General features: G+C 43.1%; 1 protein-coding gene across 1 annotated transcript; it reads right to left on the bottom strand.

The window, feature by feature from the left end:
• Positions 1–9,019: 9,019 nt before the first annotated feature.
• Positions 9,020–14,455, bottom strand: krt8 (keratin 8). Its single transcript, XM_026153954.1, has 8 exons — positions 13,938–14,455; positions 12,111–12,319; positions 11,416–11,476; positions 11,033–11,128; positions 10,569–10,733; positions 10,354–10,479; positions 10,005–10,269; positions 9,020–9,892 (listed from the first exon to the last, which is right to left on the bottom strand). Exons 1-8 carry the CDS (start codon positions 14,328–14,330, stop codon positions 9,627–9,629), a joined length of 1,581 nt encoding a protein of 526 aa, XP_026009739.1. The 5' UTR covers positions 14,331–14,455; the 3' UTR covers positions 9,020–9,626.
• Positions 14,456–17,662: the final 3,207 nt, after the last annotated feature.

Genomic DNA, 17,662 nt, shown 5'->3' with positions numbered 1-17,662 from the left:
CTGGATTCCCCGTAGCCGGTTACCAAGATTACGTGAAGTACCCTCAGAAGGTCTGCTAGATGATGTTAATGCAGCACTACGGGCAATACCTACAACCACGATTACCGACACTAACAAGCTGATCTGCAATATGGCAGCAGTGATCAGTGAGATGCTTGGCTACAAGTTGAACAGCGACAAGGGGCAGTACCCTCCATGGAGAAGGAGGCTAGAGGGCAAGATCAAAGTAGCACGGAGGGAGGTTAGCCAACTAATGGAGTTGCAGCAAGGTGCGACAAATAAGGTGCCTAAGAAATACAGCAAGCTGTCCATACCTGAGGCCTTGGAAACTGCCAAGCAAAGACTCACAGCCTTGGCCAGCCGCTTGAGGAGGTACACCAGAGAGATAGAAGGCAGGAGAATAAACCAGCTGTTCTCCACAGAACCAGCAAAGGTGTACTCTCAGTGGCAAGGGAACAATAAGAGAACAGCACCACCAAGGCTGGAGACGGAGCAATACTGGAAGAGCATATGGGAGAAGGATGCAACCCATAACGGCAATGCTCAGTGGCTAGAGGATCTGAGGGCAGACCACAGCGACCTCCCTGAACAGGGTCCAGTAACCATCACAGTGGCAGATATCCAAGAAAGGGTCTCCAGTATGAAGAGTTGGACAGCACCAGGGCCCGACATGGTTCACGCCTACTGGCTGAAGAAGCTGACTGCACTCCACGAGCGTCTGGCAGCACAAATGAACCAGCTGCTAGTTAACGAGAGACACCCGGAATGGCTAACTGAAGGCCGGACGGTCCTGATCCCCAAGGACCCCAAGAAGGGACCGGTCCCCTCCAACTACCGACCAATAACCTGCCTCAGTACTACATGGAAGCTCCTGTCAGGCATCATATCGGCTAAGATGGACAGGCACATGGGTCAATACATGAGCGGGACACAGAAAGGAATTGGCAAGAATACCAGAGGCGCAAAACACCAGCTACTGGTAGACAGAACATTCAGCCGAGACTGCAAGACCAGACTGACCAACCTGTGCACTGCCTGGATTGATTACAAGAAGGCCTATGACTCAATGCCCCACAGCTGGATACTGGAATGCCTAGAATTGTACAAGATCAATGGGACCCTAAGAGCCTTCATCAGGAACTCAATGGGGATGTGGCGTACAACACTAGAGGCCAACTCCAAGCCCATAGCACAAGTCACCATCAAGTGCGGGATCTACCAAGGAGATGCTCTGTCCCCACTGCTGTTCTGCATAGGCCTGAACCCCCTCAGTGAGATCATTAACAAGACTGGCTACGGATACCGACTACGGAACGGAGCAGTTGTCAGCCACCTCCTGTACATGGATGACATCAAGCTGTATGCCAAGAGTGAACGAGACATCGATTCACTGATCCACACTACCAGGCTATACAGCAATGACATTGGAATGTCGTTTGGACTGGAGAAGTGTAGTCGGATGGTAACAAAGAGAGGGAAGGTAGTCAGAACTGAGGGGATTGAACTACCAGAAGGCAACATTGCAGACATAGAGGACAGTTACAAGTACTTGGGGATCCCACAGGCGAATGGGAACCATGAAGAGGCCGCTAGAAAAGCTGCAACCACCAAGTACCTGCAGAGGGTCAGGCAAGTCCTGAGGAGTCAGCTGAATGGTAAGAACAAGATCCGGGCCATCAACACGTACGCCCTGCCCGTGATCAGGTACCCTGCTGGGGTAGTAGGCTGGCCAAAGGAGGAGATAGAAGCCACTGACATAAAGACAAGAAAGCTCCTTACCATGCATGGAGGGTTTCACCCCAAATCCAGCACCCTGAGGCTGTACGCTAAGCGGAAGGAAGGGGGCCGGGGACTGGTGAGTGTCAGCACCACAGTCCAGGATGAGACAACGAACATCCAAGAATACATTGGGAAGATGGCCCCAACTGACCGAGTGCTCAGTGAATACCTCAGGCAGCAGAAACCCAAGAAAGAGGAGGGTAGACGGGGAACCATCATGGAAGGACAGGCCCCTGCACGGTATGTACCACCGGCAGATAGAGGAGGTGGCTGATATCCAGAAATCCTACCAGTGGCTGGACAAAGCTGGACTGAAAGACAGCACAGAGGCACTAATCATGGCAGCACAAGAACAAGCTCTGAGCACAAGATCCATAGAGGCTGGGGTCTATCACACCAGGCAAGACCCCAGGTGCAGGCTGTGTAAAGATGCCCCAGAGACAATCCAGCACATAACAGCAGGGTGCAAGATGCTAGCAGGCAAGGCATACATGGAACGCCATAACCAAGTGGCCGGCATAGTGTACAGGAACATCTGTGCCGAGTATAACCTGGAAGTCCCGAGGTCAAAATGGGAGATGCCCCCAAGGGTGGTGGAGAATGACCGAGCTAAGATCCTGTGGGACTTCCAGATACAGACGGACAAAATGGTGGTGGCTAACCAACCGGACATAGTGGTGGTAGACAAACAGAAGAAGACGGCCGTAGTGATCGATGTAGCGGTTCCGAATGACAGCAATATCAGGAAGAAGGAACACGAGAAGCTGGAGAAATACCAAGGGCTCAGAGAAGAGCTCGAGAGGATGTGGAGGGTGAAGGTAATGGTGGTCCCCGTGGTAATCGGAGCACTAGGTGCGGTGACTCCCAAGCTAGGCGAGTGGCTCCAGCAGATCCCGGGAATAACATCGGAGATCTCTGTCCAGAAGAGCGCAGTCCTGGGAACAGCTAAGATACTGCGCAGGACCCTCAAGCTCCCAGGCCTCTGGTAGAGGACCCGAGCTTGAAGGATAAACCGCCCGCAGGGGCGTGCTGGGTGTTATATGTATATATATGCATGTGTGTGTGTGTGTGTACAGAGATAACTACGGCACAGCTCCAAAATTCCAGCAGTCATGCATTTCTCCTCTACACCCATACAAGGATGAGTGTTATCTTTTGACAAGACTAAGTCTCTACACATCTGTACATGTTCAAAGACCTGCAGACACGAGACATGATTCAGACTTTAAACAGAAAAGGGAGTAGAAAGGGCTAACACTTTCTCCTCCCTGCTTAGCCACCTTGCATGCCCGTAAATGATTATGATTCAGACTTTATGGCCTCAGTGACCACATTCAGGGTGGAACTGTTGCATCTGATTCACACTTTTTTTAAAGGTGTGTAAACTGTTGATTTCTAATAAGTATATATCTAATAATGAATTACTTTGAGCTAAATGTATCTGCATTTCTGCACTGACATTTAATGAAACTTGAAATCATTTCTAGGAATGGAAAAGTCACGTAATCCTCATACAAAACGGAGCAATCGTGCTAACAGGCAAACTGCCTACGTATGTTGACGTGCCAAATCGACAGCATCTCAGGTCGCTACATGCTGAGATTATAGATATCACTGCTCCACCCTCCTGAATGTTCTTCATTAAAGTGCAATAATTGTGCAAATAAATGTGTAAGACTACAGGGCTGCTGACATGAGCTGAGCTTATTTTTCTGCTCCAGTTGTGCACTGTTTCAGCTGCGGATGAGGACTGCAGAGGGTCACTGAGAGACAGCTACCTGTGTTGTGAGTCATTATGTCAAGTAAGCAAACACGCGCGCACACACACACACACACACACACACACACACACACACACACACCTACACGTGCACACACACATACGCATGGACACAGATTTGTGTCTCACTGTTGTGCCATTCTCTGAGTCTGGACAGCAAAAGAGAGATAACCTCAAAATGCAGCTTAAGCCTGACATGCAGCTTTAACATGCATGGTTTGACATCTATGTTGCATCTCTTGTGTGGTACATTTGGTGTAAAATCTTGTAATGTAATTGTAACTTACTAATGCTAAACTCACTGTATAGCATTTGGCATTATGAGCGTGCTTGGTGGCACATTTGAAAAATCTACTTTGTTTTTTCCACAACTATGGAATGTTTTCACAACTAAGCTGCTATTGCTTGGACTGTATTTTGATATTATTTAACTCTAAAGAGAACATACTGTGCAGGAGAGCAGAACAAGAAGGATCTGTAATGTTTCGCATTTTGGTTCCACATTCTAGTTCCTTTGTTCTGATCAGCATACCAGCAGTATGCCGTATATACTGCTGGTATGCAGTATATACGGTAAATACATACACAGGGTGCGCCCAGCATCAACTCTCATTGCTCCTCAAGTATTCAGTGACCTGCAGGCAAGATAAGTGATGAGACGTTGCCCCCTGGTGGTACCTTGTGGAAAAAAGGGAGTAAGGTCTGTGGCTCAGGAGTGTTTCTATTATGAAACGCCAGGACTGCCATAATGAGTTAATTAAATACACCATTAAATAATTAATTAAATGTGTCAATAATTAATTAAAATTGGAATTAACTAATTAAATAAATAGTTATGACACATGTAATTAATTAATTAATTATTGACACATTTAATTAATTATTTAATGGTGTATTTAATTAATTCATTATGGCAGTCCTGGCGTTCCATATTCTATAGGCCTGATGCTGAACACCCAATCTGTAATAATGAGCACTTTGAGTTTTCCATAAGCCTAGAAAAGCTCTATAGGAAGAGCAAACCAGTCACTCCCACTCCTCCATGGTTCTATATGTCAGGTCTCGTGGCAGCGTTAGATAAGATAAGATAAGATAAGATACCTTTATTAGTCCCACAAGGAGAAATTTCATCGGCATCGGTGAATACACACCTGCAGATAAGGTTCTTTGATATGTAGCTATAACACTTTTTTGGAAGATAATTGATTAGATTATTCTCTGTGGGAGATTTCAGAATTTAGAATGATGGACCAATATTTTGAGCTGATTGATTGTGGAAGTAAACTCCTCAAGGTCCAACACAGATCATTTAGAGATTGTTTAATGTATGTTTTCTTTAGTTTCTTTAGAACATTTGTGCCTTGTGCAATCATATGCAAATAAGTACATAAAATTAAGTATGGTGGCCCTGAGAGGTCACATAAACTGTTTGCTGGTGTATTCTTAAATTGCAATGTGTATGACCTCTCAGGGTCACTGTATAGAAGTCAACTGGCAGTTAAAAATTCTTTTTTTTTTTTTTTTTGTTATGTGTTTTTTGTCCTGGATTAAAGCAGAGTGTAGTGCAATGACCCCTACATCTTCTTGTCTATGTATCCATTTCGGGATCCAGCTAAAACTAGGTGAAAGGCGATGTACACCAGGTTGGCAATTAGTCTTTTTTTTTCTCTTCTGTTACAATGTAGCACACAGAGTTATGGATATAACCAGTCAAAAAATGAAAATAAAAAAATTATTGACCACCAGGTGTCACTAGAGTTGGTTCAATGGAACTTGACGTCAAGTCATTAAGGCTCTGGTACTCTATTGGAGATAATAAAGACCACTGGTTCGCTTATATTGAGGGCAAATGTCACTACAAATACATAAGGTGAGACAAAAAACTATTTAGTCAGCCATCAATATTGCAAGTTCTCCCACTTATGCTTGTAATTTTCATCATAGGTATACCTCAACTTTGAGAGACAAAATGAGAAAAAAAAATCCAGAAAATCACATTGTCTGATTTTTAAAGAATTTATTTTCAAATTATGTTTTTGCCCCACTGTGTGTATGTGTAGGTGTGTGTGTGTGTGTGTGTGTGTGTGTGTGTGTGTGTGTGTGTGTGTGTGTGTGTGTGTGTGTATAGCTTATGTGGCCTCAACAGATGAGCTACTGTAGCTCAAATCTCTGATTCTGATAGAACGTGTCAAGATACACAAGGCATCACAGTTTGTTGCATATGGGACTCCATACTGTAGCTGCAGACCAGTCAGGCTGCACATGCCTACATGACCCCTGTCAGCATTTCTGCAAGCACCAACACTGGGTCCAAACAAGACCAGTGTCACTATGTTCTGCTGGGAAATCATGGTTCCTGCCACCCATGTGGATGTTACTTTGGCACGTACCACCTACTTAAGTGTTACTGCAGACCATGTACATCCTTTCATGGAAACAGTATTCCCTGGTGGCTGTGGCCTCTATCAGCAAGATATGGATGAAACACCAATATGTCTGTGAAGGTTCTCAGTCATCCAGGTCATCGGAGCTTGCAAAGAAAAGCGTCTGGACTTCTTTAAGTTGCTTGAAGACGTTTCACCTCTCATCTGAGAAGCTTCTTCAGTTCTAAGGTCAAATGGTGGAGAGTCCCAGATATGAACCTAGTGGGAGTGACCCCCCACAGAGGGACAAAAAGACCCCCTGATGATCCTCTAATCGCCTGAGCCAAGGTGGGAAACTGGGCGTGGGTCCCAATCAGCCAGAGTTTCGGGTGTGTTCATTGTGAAACCTGGCCCCACCTTATCATGCGAATTCCTGAGGTCAGATGGCCCAGGATGTGAGTGGGCGTTAAGGCGTCTGGGAAGGAATCTCAAAACTGGATTATAGATGGCAGAGAGTTGGTGTCGTAAACCCCCGCCTCTGTTCAAAGATGGTCGCTCACAGTGGACATAGATGGCTTCTTTCACTCCTCTTTCAAACCATATCTGGGACTCTCCACCATTTGACCTTAGAACTGAAGAAGCTTCTCGGATGAGAGGTGAAACGTCTTCAAGCAACTTAAAGAAGTCCAGACGCTTTTCTTTGCAAGCTCCTTTGACGATGAAACACCAAGTGTTTCTAACAACTTGGTGCCACATATTTCATGGATCCATTCGAGTCCATGCCTTGATGGCTCAGGCCTGTTTGTAAAACAAATGGGGACCAACACAAAATTAGGGAGGTGATCATAATGTTATTCCTGATTGGTGCTTATAAAGAAAGCAGAATTAGACCAGGTTTTGAGCCCTGAGGGACTCCACATACATGGGCACAAATGAGGCAATACAATTAATATCAATTCTGAAATGTTTGTCAAATACAGTAAGTAAGAATGTCATGATCAGTGGTGTGAAAGGCTGGAGTCAAGCAGTACTCTTACCATTTAAGCATATCAGGGGTAGTTTCAGTAATCATGTGGTTTCTTCAGTAGCCAGATTGGAATTTATCAAAGATACTGGTTCTTCTTCTTTTAACCAGTCCAAGTAACAAATGAGAAACAGCTTTTTAAAGCTGTGCCTAAGACAATCGGCCCTAGGGAGTGTTTTTTTGTTAAGCACAGGAATGATGCTGGCTATTTTAATCTGGTATGCAACCACGTTACAGAGAACAGAGAGAAGCCAAGGGGAAATGACAGTCATGATAATTAAGAAATTATCATGCACCTGGATATTCTATGTATTTGTAGTTTTCTAGCTCCATTCAATGTCACTGTTTATGTTATCTAGAGCTATCATTGATATTTGAAAACAGCTCTTGTGTTGTTTATGCCGAATTCTGATCCTACTATTTGAATGCTGCAGCAGGAATCCAGACTCTTCAGAGACAATGTTTTTTCCAGTCTTCTGTTGTCCAAGTTTTCTTCCCATATCAACTGGCTTACTCACATATCCATATCCAAGATATAGAACCATCTAGAACTAAATTAAATAACTTGCAATGCAATATAATTACTGTAATACAGTCATGTTAAACTGCCACAAAGTGGCCAGTATACATTCCTTGTGAAAATTTTTAAAAAGTCAATATATTCTTCTGTGTGCAGTTAATGTTTTTGGGGAAACTGAAGGTACTGTGTAGAGCCATAATTAGTGCAATTATTATTTCCCTTGTATTACATCTCAAAATGGCTACTTTGTAAGTAATTTATTACAGTATCTTAAGTACTGAAGATACTGTACTGTACTGTATACTGTAGTACTGAAATAGTTACATTTAGATTATTCTTAGTTACCGGTATATGATTATGATTCTGGGTAAACTACACTATATCTCTACTTACTTTTTGGATTTAAACTATTATTATAAATACTATTTATGTTTCTTCATTCACTATTAGTATTTAAAAGTTCAATAAAAACAACTATACAGATCCTTTTAAATTACTCCAAGGATATTCATAGTCTTTTTTATTTACATAAATAATACATATTCATTTTGTACATTTTGAACTGCACAGTTCTGTAGCACTATATACATATGAGAGAGAGACCACATAGAAGAGCGCAACATAGAGCCACCTCGAAGGGACAAGACTCGGCTGTCCATTTGCATCTAAAGGACAAAGGTCACTCTTTTGAGGGCGCCAATGTCAAGGACAAGGTAGAGCATCAATACGGAGCCCATGTCCCTCTTGGGGGATGCTCCCATGGGGCTTAAATCTGGGACCATTTGACCTTAGAACTGAAGAAGCTTCTCAGATGAGAAGTGAAACGTCTTCAAGCAACTAAAAAAGGGCCAGACACTTTGTAGCTTAGCCATGCTCAACAAAGACAATTTTTATACACAGTAAAAGTTCTGTGTAAAGCTTTTTAGTAAATACTGTATTCTGTTTAGTAACTGAAGTATTTATAAATCTGCAGTGTTATATTAGCTCCAGTCAGAAACTGTGCATATATGTGTATGCATACTATGTGTTTTTGTTTGACCCTTACCTTTATTCTTTTTCCCTAAAAAATATTTTTACTATTTTAAGCTATTGTGACCACATAAAGACAGGATGATGCATACTCTATGTTACAATATGATAGTAAAGCCACATAGGTGTGCACTTACATTTAAAAAAAATGTAATTACTGTCCCAGTTTATTCATGTGAGGCTCTGCATCTTCTTTTGGAATCTCTAAGGCCCACATCTAAGCCTCTAATCTGGACGTGAAGTGCTGTATTTGGATGGTATTGATTGATTGATGAATATGTGTGTGAGATGTGATGAAGGTACAGACCTCACAATAATACAAAAAAACCCGATAATCCAATGACCCCTGTGAACAAGTCCCTGGCAAGAAAGGGAAGGATGAACCTCTGGCTCATGGAGGGGCAACAATCTACTGTGACTTGTTGGGCAGTGAAACAAGGGAGACTGTTTAGACTCTACTATCACTACTATTCCTTCTAGTTTTCAGTCTGGACCACTATTTATTTAAAAAACAAAGAAACACCTTTTTACCTTCAGTAAACACATTTTTATTTGGATTGGTAGCAAAAACAGCACCTCAGGACAACAGGTTGGTGTGGGCAGCCTCCTAAGGGGTCAAACAGTTTCAGTTACAGGGCACGCACAGAGACACATGCACTACCTACTGTAGCAGGCAATTTTACGACATTTTTTGACCATGAACACTGGAGCACTGTGTCAGTACATTCACATTCCTCTGACAACACCACTGTCTATTTGATGCACCGCAAAGGCACTTTAAGCATGGAACAGCAGTTGCATAGATTTCAAGGGAGCGTGACACATCTGTGTTTTATTCCTAGCTGAAGTAGGCCCAGGTTTTATCGGACTTTTTTAAACAAACAACTATTTTTAGTACAAACTGTCAGAAAACAGACATACAAAACAAAATCCTTTGGTCCCTTTCAAATCTTTGGTAGTGTTACAATCATTTATTGCTTTGTTAAGAACATGTAAAGGCTCTGAAGAGTGGCTGGCAAGCTTTTGTTTCAGACTTGTTTATTGGGTTGGGGGTGAACTGTGACTATATAACTACCATAGAGGCAGAGAAGATCATAGCAGACAGGCAGCTACACCTCTAGACTAGACCGCTCAATCCTCAATGACTTCGGAGGACTCAGACACCACTTTGCCATCCTTGGTCTCAATCATCTTGATCACAACATTCTTCTTAGTCTGGGTGCTGTATCCACCGGCACTGCCGCTGCTGCTGCTGAAGCCACCACTACTGTATCCACCACCGTATCCACCACCGTATCCACTACCGTATCCACTACCGTATCCGCCACTGAAACCGCTGGAGTAGGTGCTCGAGTAGCTGCTCTTCATGCTGTCCATGGGGAATCCACTGTAGCTTGCTGTTGAGAGACAATACTTTAACTTAAAAATGTTCAATTAATCTGTTAAACCTGAAAACTACAAGAGAATCCAAACTACAAGTGCTGCAGGATGTCACTGAAGGGAACTTACTGCTCTGCTGGGAGATGTTGATAGCCTTGATGCCGTTTGCCAATCTGTCCTCTTCTCCCTCCAGGAGTTTTCTGTACGTGGCGATCTCAATGTCCAAAGCCAGCTTGACGTTCATTAGGTCCTGGTATTCTCTAATCTGGCGGGCCATGTCCTGTTTAGCTCTCTGCAGGGCATCTTCCAGGTCCTGGATGCGGGCCTTGGCGTCCTTCACAGCCAGCTCGCCACGCTCCTCTGCCTCAGCAATCTGGGCCTCCAGGTTGGCACGCTAACAGATGATTGATAACGGAATAAGACTTTGTCCAAACAACTGGCAGAAATTGACTAGGCTAAGTGTGGTGGCTGAAAATACCTGTCCCTTGACGGCGTCAATCTCTGACTGTAGTCTCTGGATCATGCGGTTAAGGTCTGCGATCTCTGTCTTTGTAGACCTCAAGTCATCTCCATATCTGTTGGCGGATGTCTGCATCTCCTCATACTAAATGAACATTAATAAAGCAAAATATTACAAACCCGAAAGTCTCTAATGAGAACGACCTGATAAACGTAATAGGAATCGTCTGTTACCTTGGTCTTATACCATGTCTCTGCCTCAGCACGGGTACGGTTGGCAATATCCTCATACTGTGCCTTAACCTCTGCAACAATGGCATCCATGTCCAGGTTGCGGCTGTTGTCCATCTCCACGATGACTGATGTGTCCTTGATTTGGCTCTGGAGCTCACGCAGTTCCTAGTCAAAAAGGAAAGAGAAGAAGAGGTGAAAGATTAGTCATGTAAACCCCAGGATGAAACGCTTAAAACTAACACACTCAAAGAGGTGCTGTAAGGAAATGTGCTAAAAAGATGAAAAAATCAAGATTGCTGCAAAGGCAAAACATATTCCAAAAGGATACCACAAACATCATAAGAATGCCATGACAGGGAAGATAAATGCTGATGAAAGCAGCAAGTGGTTTAGTGGTTGGAGGTTTTGAAGCCAAAAGGGAAGCAGGGAAAAAACAATGCAGTCACGCTGATTTTGTGCCGTACCTCCTCATAGATCGACCTGAGGAAGTTAATCTCATCTGTCAAACTCTCCAGCTTAGCCTCCAGCTCAACCTTATTCATGTAGGCCTCATCGACATCCTGGAAGAAAGAAAAGAAAAGCAAAACTTTTGTTAGAACACGAGGCTAATTTAAGAAAAGTTGTACCTTCTTAACATCGACTCCAACCCACCTAGGGTTAGAGTCTTTTTTTATAGAACACCCAAATGGTAAAGGTTTTAACAGAAAGACTATATGAGACTTCATTTGACATATAACATATCCTAGTTTCTGAATTTCTGTGGCTCAAACAACAGTTTACCCCCCCCCCCCCCCCCCCCCCCGGCCCAGCAGATGTTATGATGCTGTAAGAAAAAAACAGTGCTGACCTTCTTGATCAGGACAAAGTCATTCTCACACTCTGTGCGCTTGTTGATCTCGTCTTCATACCTGAAAGGACAAAGACAATAGTATTTATGAGGCCATTTTGAAAATCCAGAAATAACTCATTGTATTTCAGTGTTTTTAAACTAAAGTAACACTAGGTGGTGCAAGACGACCATAACTGATTGGTGAACTCCTTTGGGACATTTGCCTCACACAGTGTTTGTTGACTCTGGGCCAAGAGGTGTTGCTGATATTTCTCCCTTGGGAACCCCTCAGCTGATGTGCCCCATTTGTCTGCAGACAACTAAAGAGCGCATGCAGCACTGCTGTCCTCTGATGGAGATATGTGCACGCCAGCATGGACACAATCAAGCTTGTTTCCCTCTTGTGTAAATGCTATAGACAGGTCTGCTGACAGCCAACTCACGAGCCATGAGCTTTACCTCCACTCATACGTAATGTAATGGGTGTTTGGAACATACTTCCTGAGTGTTGTAATTCCCTCGAGTAAGTGTGACGCAAAACAACGGACAGATGTAGGGAGTAGTCTGTACAGCTCACTCAAATGTAAGGCTTCTTTTGTGCACATATTAGTTGAATGGAAACAGATGAATCCTACATAAAACATACGTATCAGAACTGCAGGACTGAAGCGGCTTATTCTTTGCCCTCACTGACCCCCTCCCTCCACACTCACTTGTTCTTGAAGTCTTCCACCAGGCCCTGCATGTTGTGCAGGTCAGCCTCCAGCTTCATCTTGTCGTTGCCTAGGCTGTCCAGCTGTCTGCGAAGGTTGGCGATGTAAGCCTCGAACATGGCGTCGATGTTGGAGCGGGTGGTGGTCTGTCCCTGCAGCAGGCTCCACTTGGTCTCCAACATTTTGTTCTGCTGCTCCAGGAAGCGGACCTGAGGTTCACAGAAAGAGGCAGAAAAGACAGGGTTATGCATCTGACTGTGTACAGTCATCTATGGATGAATATAAGCAAGCAGTAATTTTTACATTTTTGCTTGTTGTTAGACGTGAGTTATTATGAAACTTCCTTGTAAAGTATGAGCGTGCGGTCGATGGGACCCCGATGTAATAGAATAGCTTTATCTAAGGATTCAGTTACCATCAACATGGCCATCAACCTCGCCATTTGCCACCTATTGTCTTTGTTGTTCTTGTCTATGTTTTGTAAGCTGCTCTGCTGCCAGACTGGCTGTTGTGTTTTTCCAAAGGAAGGTATGCATGACATGCTCGCATCCTGACAGGAGGTAGGGGGTTGGAAAAAAGCAGTGATGGAGGAACAGCTTTAGCTGACCATTCTCCCGCATGTCTTCCTGTTTTTGTGCGACAAATAAAAAAAGGGGCGAAGCTGAGTTTTGTCGGCAGGCAGACGAAGAAAGGTCAATATTTAACCGCGTAATATGGATGTGCTGAACGGAGAGAATATGAAGCTAGATGGGGCAAAGTGAAGAGCTGTGTGGTTTGCATACTTGCATACTAAAAAGAGAAACAGTGAAAGCAGATATGTGACTCATTGGACCTTGGACCATGAGACAGTGCACTCTAAAGCTGAGGCCTAACTGCCTCCTGTTGTCTTCATTAGAGCTGGAGAGAAATCAGATAACAGAAGTGGCTCCAAATACAGCACACGAAATAAAAGACATGTGGGCGGAAGTTTGTTTGCTCGGTGTCAAAGCATGCAAAATGCACTCTAGCTTCCTTAATCATTGCTCTGGGAGTAACAGAGTCGATATGTAGCCAGTCAGCTGGCACTGGCGAGAACATGAAACCAACTGGCCTTTTTAAATATTAACCCACTCCTGAGAGCTCAGAGGACAAATACTCTACTGAGTGTCACACAAACTTTTATGTACTTCACTGCTGATTAGAAAGATAAAAACTTCATGTGCTGATACACCCGGTGGGCATTCTTTATACAGTGTGTCACTGTGAAAGACGCCATTGTCACAAAGGTAACAACAGCACTCAGTACTGACTGTATGCGTGTATTTGGCAGGGGTGGGGGCCAGCAGGGAGAGCCACACCCCAAGTAAAGGGAGGGACTATTCCCAAGGTAACTCGTATCACAAGCCCTGAGCTCTGCCCTGACACACCCTGAACTTTTTTCTTCTCTCCTCTCTCTCTCTCTTTGTCTTCGTTTCTCATTCTACACGTCTGTTTTTCATCACTATAAAAGGGCAGCCAGAGCCAAAAGATATGAGAGCCTAACCCCGAGTTGCCTTTTGCAGCATTTGTGGGAGGGAAGCAAAGAGAGGAATAAATCAAATTTCCCCATGCAGCAAAAGTGAGGAAATCAGCATTACAGAACATGTGGCGAACATATGGGTCTCCCTCTCGAATGTTGCATAACAGTGTAACAGCTCTGAAATACGTACAATACAGCATTCTTTGTTTTTAGCACACTTTGCCCAAGCTTTCAGCTTTCAGTGCAACCAAAGTAGCTCCTGCTTGAGAAGACTAAAACAGCCTGAAACTTTGAGCTACACTAATCTGACCACTACTACAAACTCTTACCTTGTCAATGAAGGAAGCAAAGCGGTTGTTGAGGGTCTTGATCTGCTCCTTCTCCTGGGTGCGGACAACTTGGATGTTGGGGTCAATCTCCAGGTTCAGGGGGGCCAGAAGGCTCTTGTTCACAGTCACAGCAGTGATGGTCTGGCCACCACCCAAACTACCACCATAGCCCAAACCCATGCCCATTGCTCCTGAGCCACCCATGCCAGAGCTCACGCTGTAGGCAGAGGACCTGGTGATGCCACCACCCACAAACTGACTAGGGGCACCATAGGAACTCCTGGCAGAGTACCTCTTGCTGGCAGAAATACCCGATCCACCATAGGAACTGCTGCTGAAGTTCCTTGGAGCAGAAGAGCTCTTGTAACTCATCGTGTTCACCCTGTAAGACATTGTGAAGTAGTTTTTCTTTTGGATGAAAAAAGTCTGGGTAGGTCAGACCAAGTGGCTCGGTAAATAAGGCAGGCAGTCAGGCAGGCCAGCAGTCGGGAGAGACCAGAGTGGATAGAAAGACGAGAATCTACTGAAGAGTTTTAAAGCTTTCCCCAGTGGGAGGGGACTTCAGTGACTTCAGGCTTTAGATGCCATTGGCTGCAAGTCTATGACAGGGAGGGCTGGGCTGTAACTTTACACTTCTATGACACACGGTCCAGTCATTCAAAACCATTACCTGCCCTTTCTACAGGCTTCTCTGGGTTGTAAGAAAAAACTTTTCTTTTTGAGGAATGTGGAGATATTTCTCTCCTCAGTCTGTCTCTTTCCTAGTAAAAGTATTCAAGCACACTACAAATAAAATGCTTTGTAGTAATAATGATTGTATTCCAGCTGAAGCTTTGTATGACAAAAACTGCAGCATTAGCGTGTGGGGGCTGGTGCCTGAGTGGGTGGTTGATAAGCAGCTCAGCAGTTCTCGCACATGTACGTGAGTTACATCTGTACAACAAAAGATGATCTGTTATGATTCATTGATAAGGCATTTGTGAACTGGTATGTGTAAGAAGGGAGGTGTCATCTTAATGAAACAAACAATGAATATGGAATATAGACTGGGATGCACTGGGATGTCTATTCTGCAAGGAATTCCTTCACCCTCCTTTCTGTGACTTCAACACAAATAACACATCATCACAGATCATTAAGCTCTACCAAGTCTGTGTACAGATCTTTCTGATGTCTGTCCAAAACACATTTCAGCAGGACACTGCATATTTGCAGTATCATATATTCAAATAACAGGTTGGACTACAAGTTGTTGTGGATGCAGTTTAAAACTTGTGTACGAATTAACTTTTTAAATGTTAGCTTCCTGCAGTTTTGCCATCTCTTATTCAGCCTTGTAGGAGTTAGAACTTTTTATTTTCTTACTTTGAGTTAGCAGCAAAGATTTACACTGATCCCACGCTTAACCTAGCCAGCAACAGCCAGCAGCCGGTTAGGGAAATCTTAGCTTGCATTCCCTATACAACTGAAAGTTATTCTTACTCTGTTAAATAACCTATAAATCATTAGTAAAATATTAACTAACAGGCCAGTGATTAACCATTTATAAAGGGTCTCTTATTAGTTTCAATAGGAAATGTATTCTTTTTTAATATTTATTTTAATTTGTACAGAAATCTAGCTTACATGCTAACAGGCTAGCCTGGCCTTTTGTCAAGCTAAGGTAAATGACTGTCGTTTGTCGATTTCGCTCAGCTGGCCCACTTCAATCAAGTTTGTAAAACTATACATTGTTTAAAAGCATACTTTAAATATAGTAACATTTTTATGACGATATCCAGAGCAATAGAGAAAAACTTAGCTTCTGTATTATTAATAGTGGAAGGGTGGCTTCTTGAATAACTACTGCTGCAGACTTCACCATCAGAGTCCAGAAAAATTGGTTTCATGCTCTTACTGTGATTTATAAAAAAAAAAACAACAACAACAAAGTGTAGGTTAATGGATTAGTCACTTTGATGTGTCTTAGTTTGTATTTATTTATGGTTTGTCCTTGTCCCCTAGCTGGTTGTGGTAAATGACGGGTTTTCCCTTTAACATTGTAGCCTCTTTACCTTACAAAATAAAGCACCTCGGAGTTTATTGCTAGTTTATGAATAAAACGAATAGAGATAGTTGATAACCAGACAGGACAATTTAATTTTTGAAAATCCAACCTTGTTTTAAACAAGAGTGAAAGAGCTCTAATATTTTCATCGGGGCTCAAGATCCTCTGCAGCTACAGGGAACTTGTATGCAAACCCCAGTCTGTGCCTTAGCACATCACATGTACAGGTCTGTGTACTTTCATCTGCAAACCAGGTGAACTGCACAAACCAGCAGGCTTTTGATACGGTCCACCAAGAAGTATGTCAGGTTAACGCCACTAAGCCTGAGGCTATTAAAAAACAATGAACACAAGTGCTTGACAGTTTATTCATGCATATATACACTGTGCTGTTATACATTAGCAGTTGTTTAAATGATGTGCATGCTTCTCAGCTAAACAGTTGGGATGCATTGTTGTTCTCTCTAAACATGTTCCCAAATTCACAGCTGATACCTGAGGGAGTTTGTGTAAATGCGAGTACAGTAACTTCATGTTTTTACCAGACTACAGGACAGGATGTTGTGTCAAAAGTCTTTCCACCAATACCCGCCCTGCGTTCTTCTCCTCCCTCATTCATTTCCTCCTTCAGTGCCTCGCCACAATGAGTCATGAGTCTTGGCATTACCGATTCAACCCTCTCTACCATACCCTCTCTCCTCCATTTTCTGTAGCCTTCTTTTTTCCCCTCCAGTGCCTCTTGGCCTCATAACTGTCATGGAAACATGCAGAAATAAAACACAGCGGTCCCATCACCATCTTTGAAATGCCAAATCGATGCCAGCTGAAGAGCTCTACCAAGTTGCAAAGCACATAGGGACTGAAGTGCTATGTGGCAATGTTGCCATGGTATTGTGAGTTGCTGTGGTTGTCACGCTGGTGAATCTGTTAAGCGACAAATACAAACTAAAGAGGGAACTCCTGTTGGGCTCTGTGTACGTCATATGACAGCAGTGAAATCATAGTTCTCATATAGTATCAGCAGATTATGAATCACGTAGGATGTCGATTTAATCAACAGGAGTGAGTCACAGTTTTCTCTCAGACCGTCTGGAAGTAAACTGAATTTCAGTAAATTCCAACATGAATTATGAAACTTTGTTGGGATGCCGTATGACTTGAATCATTTTATTTATTTAAAACACTGGAAAACCGACAGAAGGAAAATCCTCATTTTCAGTGGTTCCATGTGACTAAATACAACAACAAAATCAAACAGCAGTATAAGGAAACTGTATCAAGTTGGTACAATTTTCACTATAATTATATAAGTGACTGAGTGGGGTCATGCACAATCACATCATTCTGTGTTGCTGCAGGCTGACAAACACCTGCCTCCTTCCAAAGCTTTTTCAGCATCATAGGTTTGATTTTATTTAAATTTTCCAGTTTTAACCACCAAATGTTTTGCGGGATACCTTGACTAAAAGAACTAGGGTGTCGACAGTTATTGAGTTTTTCTACAGCAAATATTCTTAACATTATACACCTGCCCACGTGATGTTTTCCTTGTGTTTTCCTTTCCTTTCCTTTGGTGTTAAATTGATTAGCATATCATCATTTAATAAAAATCATGCATGAGGAAGGATTCCTGTATAACACATGGTGATGTTGTAGGCATTTATTTGTTTGGTAAAAG

The sequence above is a fragment of the Astatotilapia calliptera genome, chromosome 20 (assembly GCF_900246225.1).
Source record: "Astatotilapia calliptera chromosome 20, fAstCal1.2, whole genome shotgun sequence".
NCBI classification, from domain to species: Eukaryota; Metazoa; Chordata; class Actinopteri; order Cichliformes; family Cichlidae; genus Astatotilapia; species Astatotilapia calliptera.
Note: the sequence above shows the minus strand (reverse complement) of the source record. Positions and strands in the feature narration are given on the sequence as shown.

Coding starts and splice junctions, on each gene's coding strand:
- krt8 (XM_026153954.1), bottom strand. CDS start 14,330: ATGTCTTACAGGGTGAACACGATGAGTTACAAGAGCTCTTCTGCTCCA. Junction 11,477..12,110: donor GTGGAAGACTTCAAGAACAA/GTGAGTGTGGAG, acceptor TTGTCCTTTCAG/GTATGAAGACGAGATCAACA. Junction 10,270..10,353: donor TTGACGCCGTCAAGGGACAG/GTATTTTCAGCC, acceptor ATCATCTGTTAG/CGTGCCAACCTGGAGGCCCA.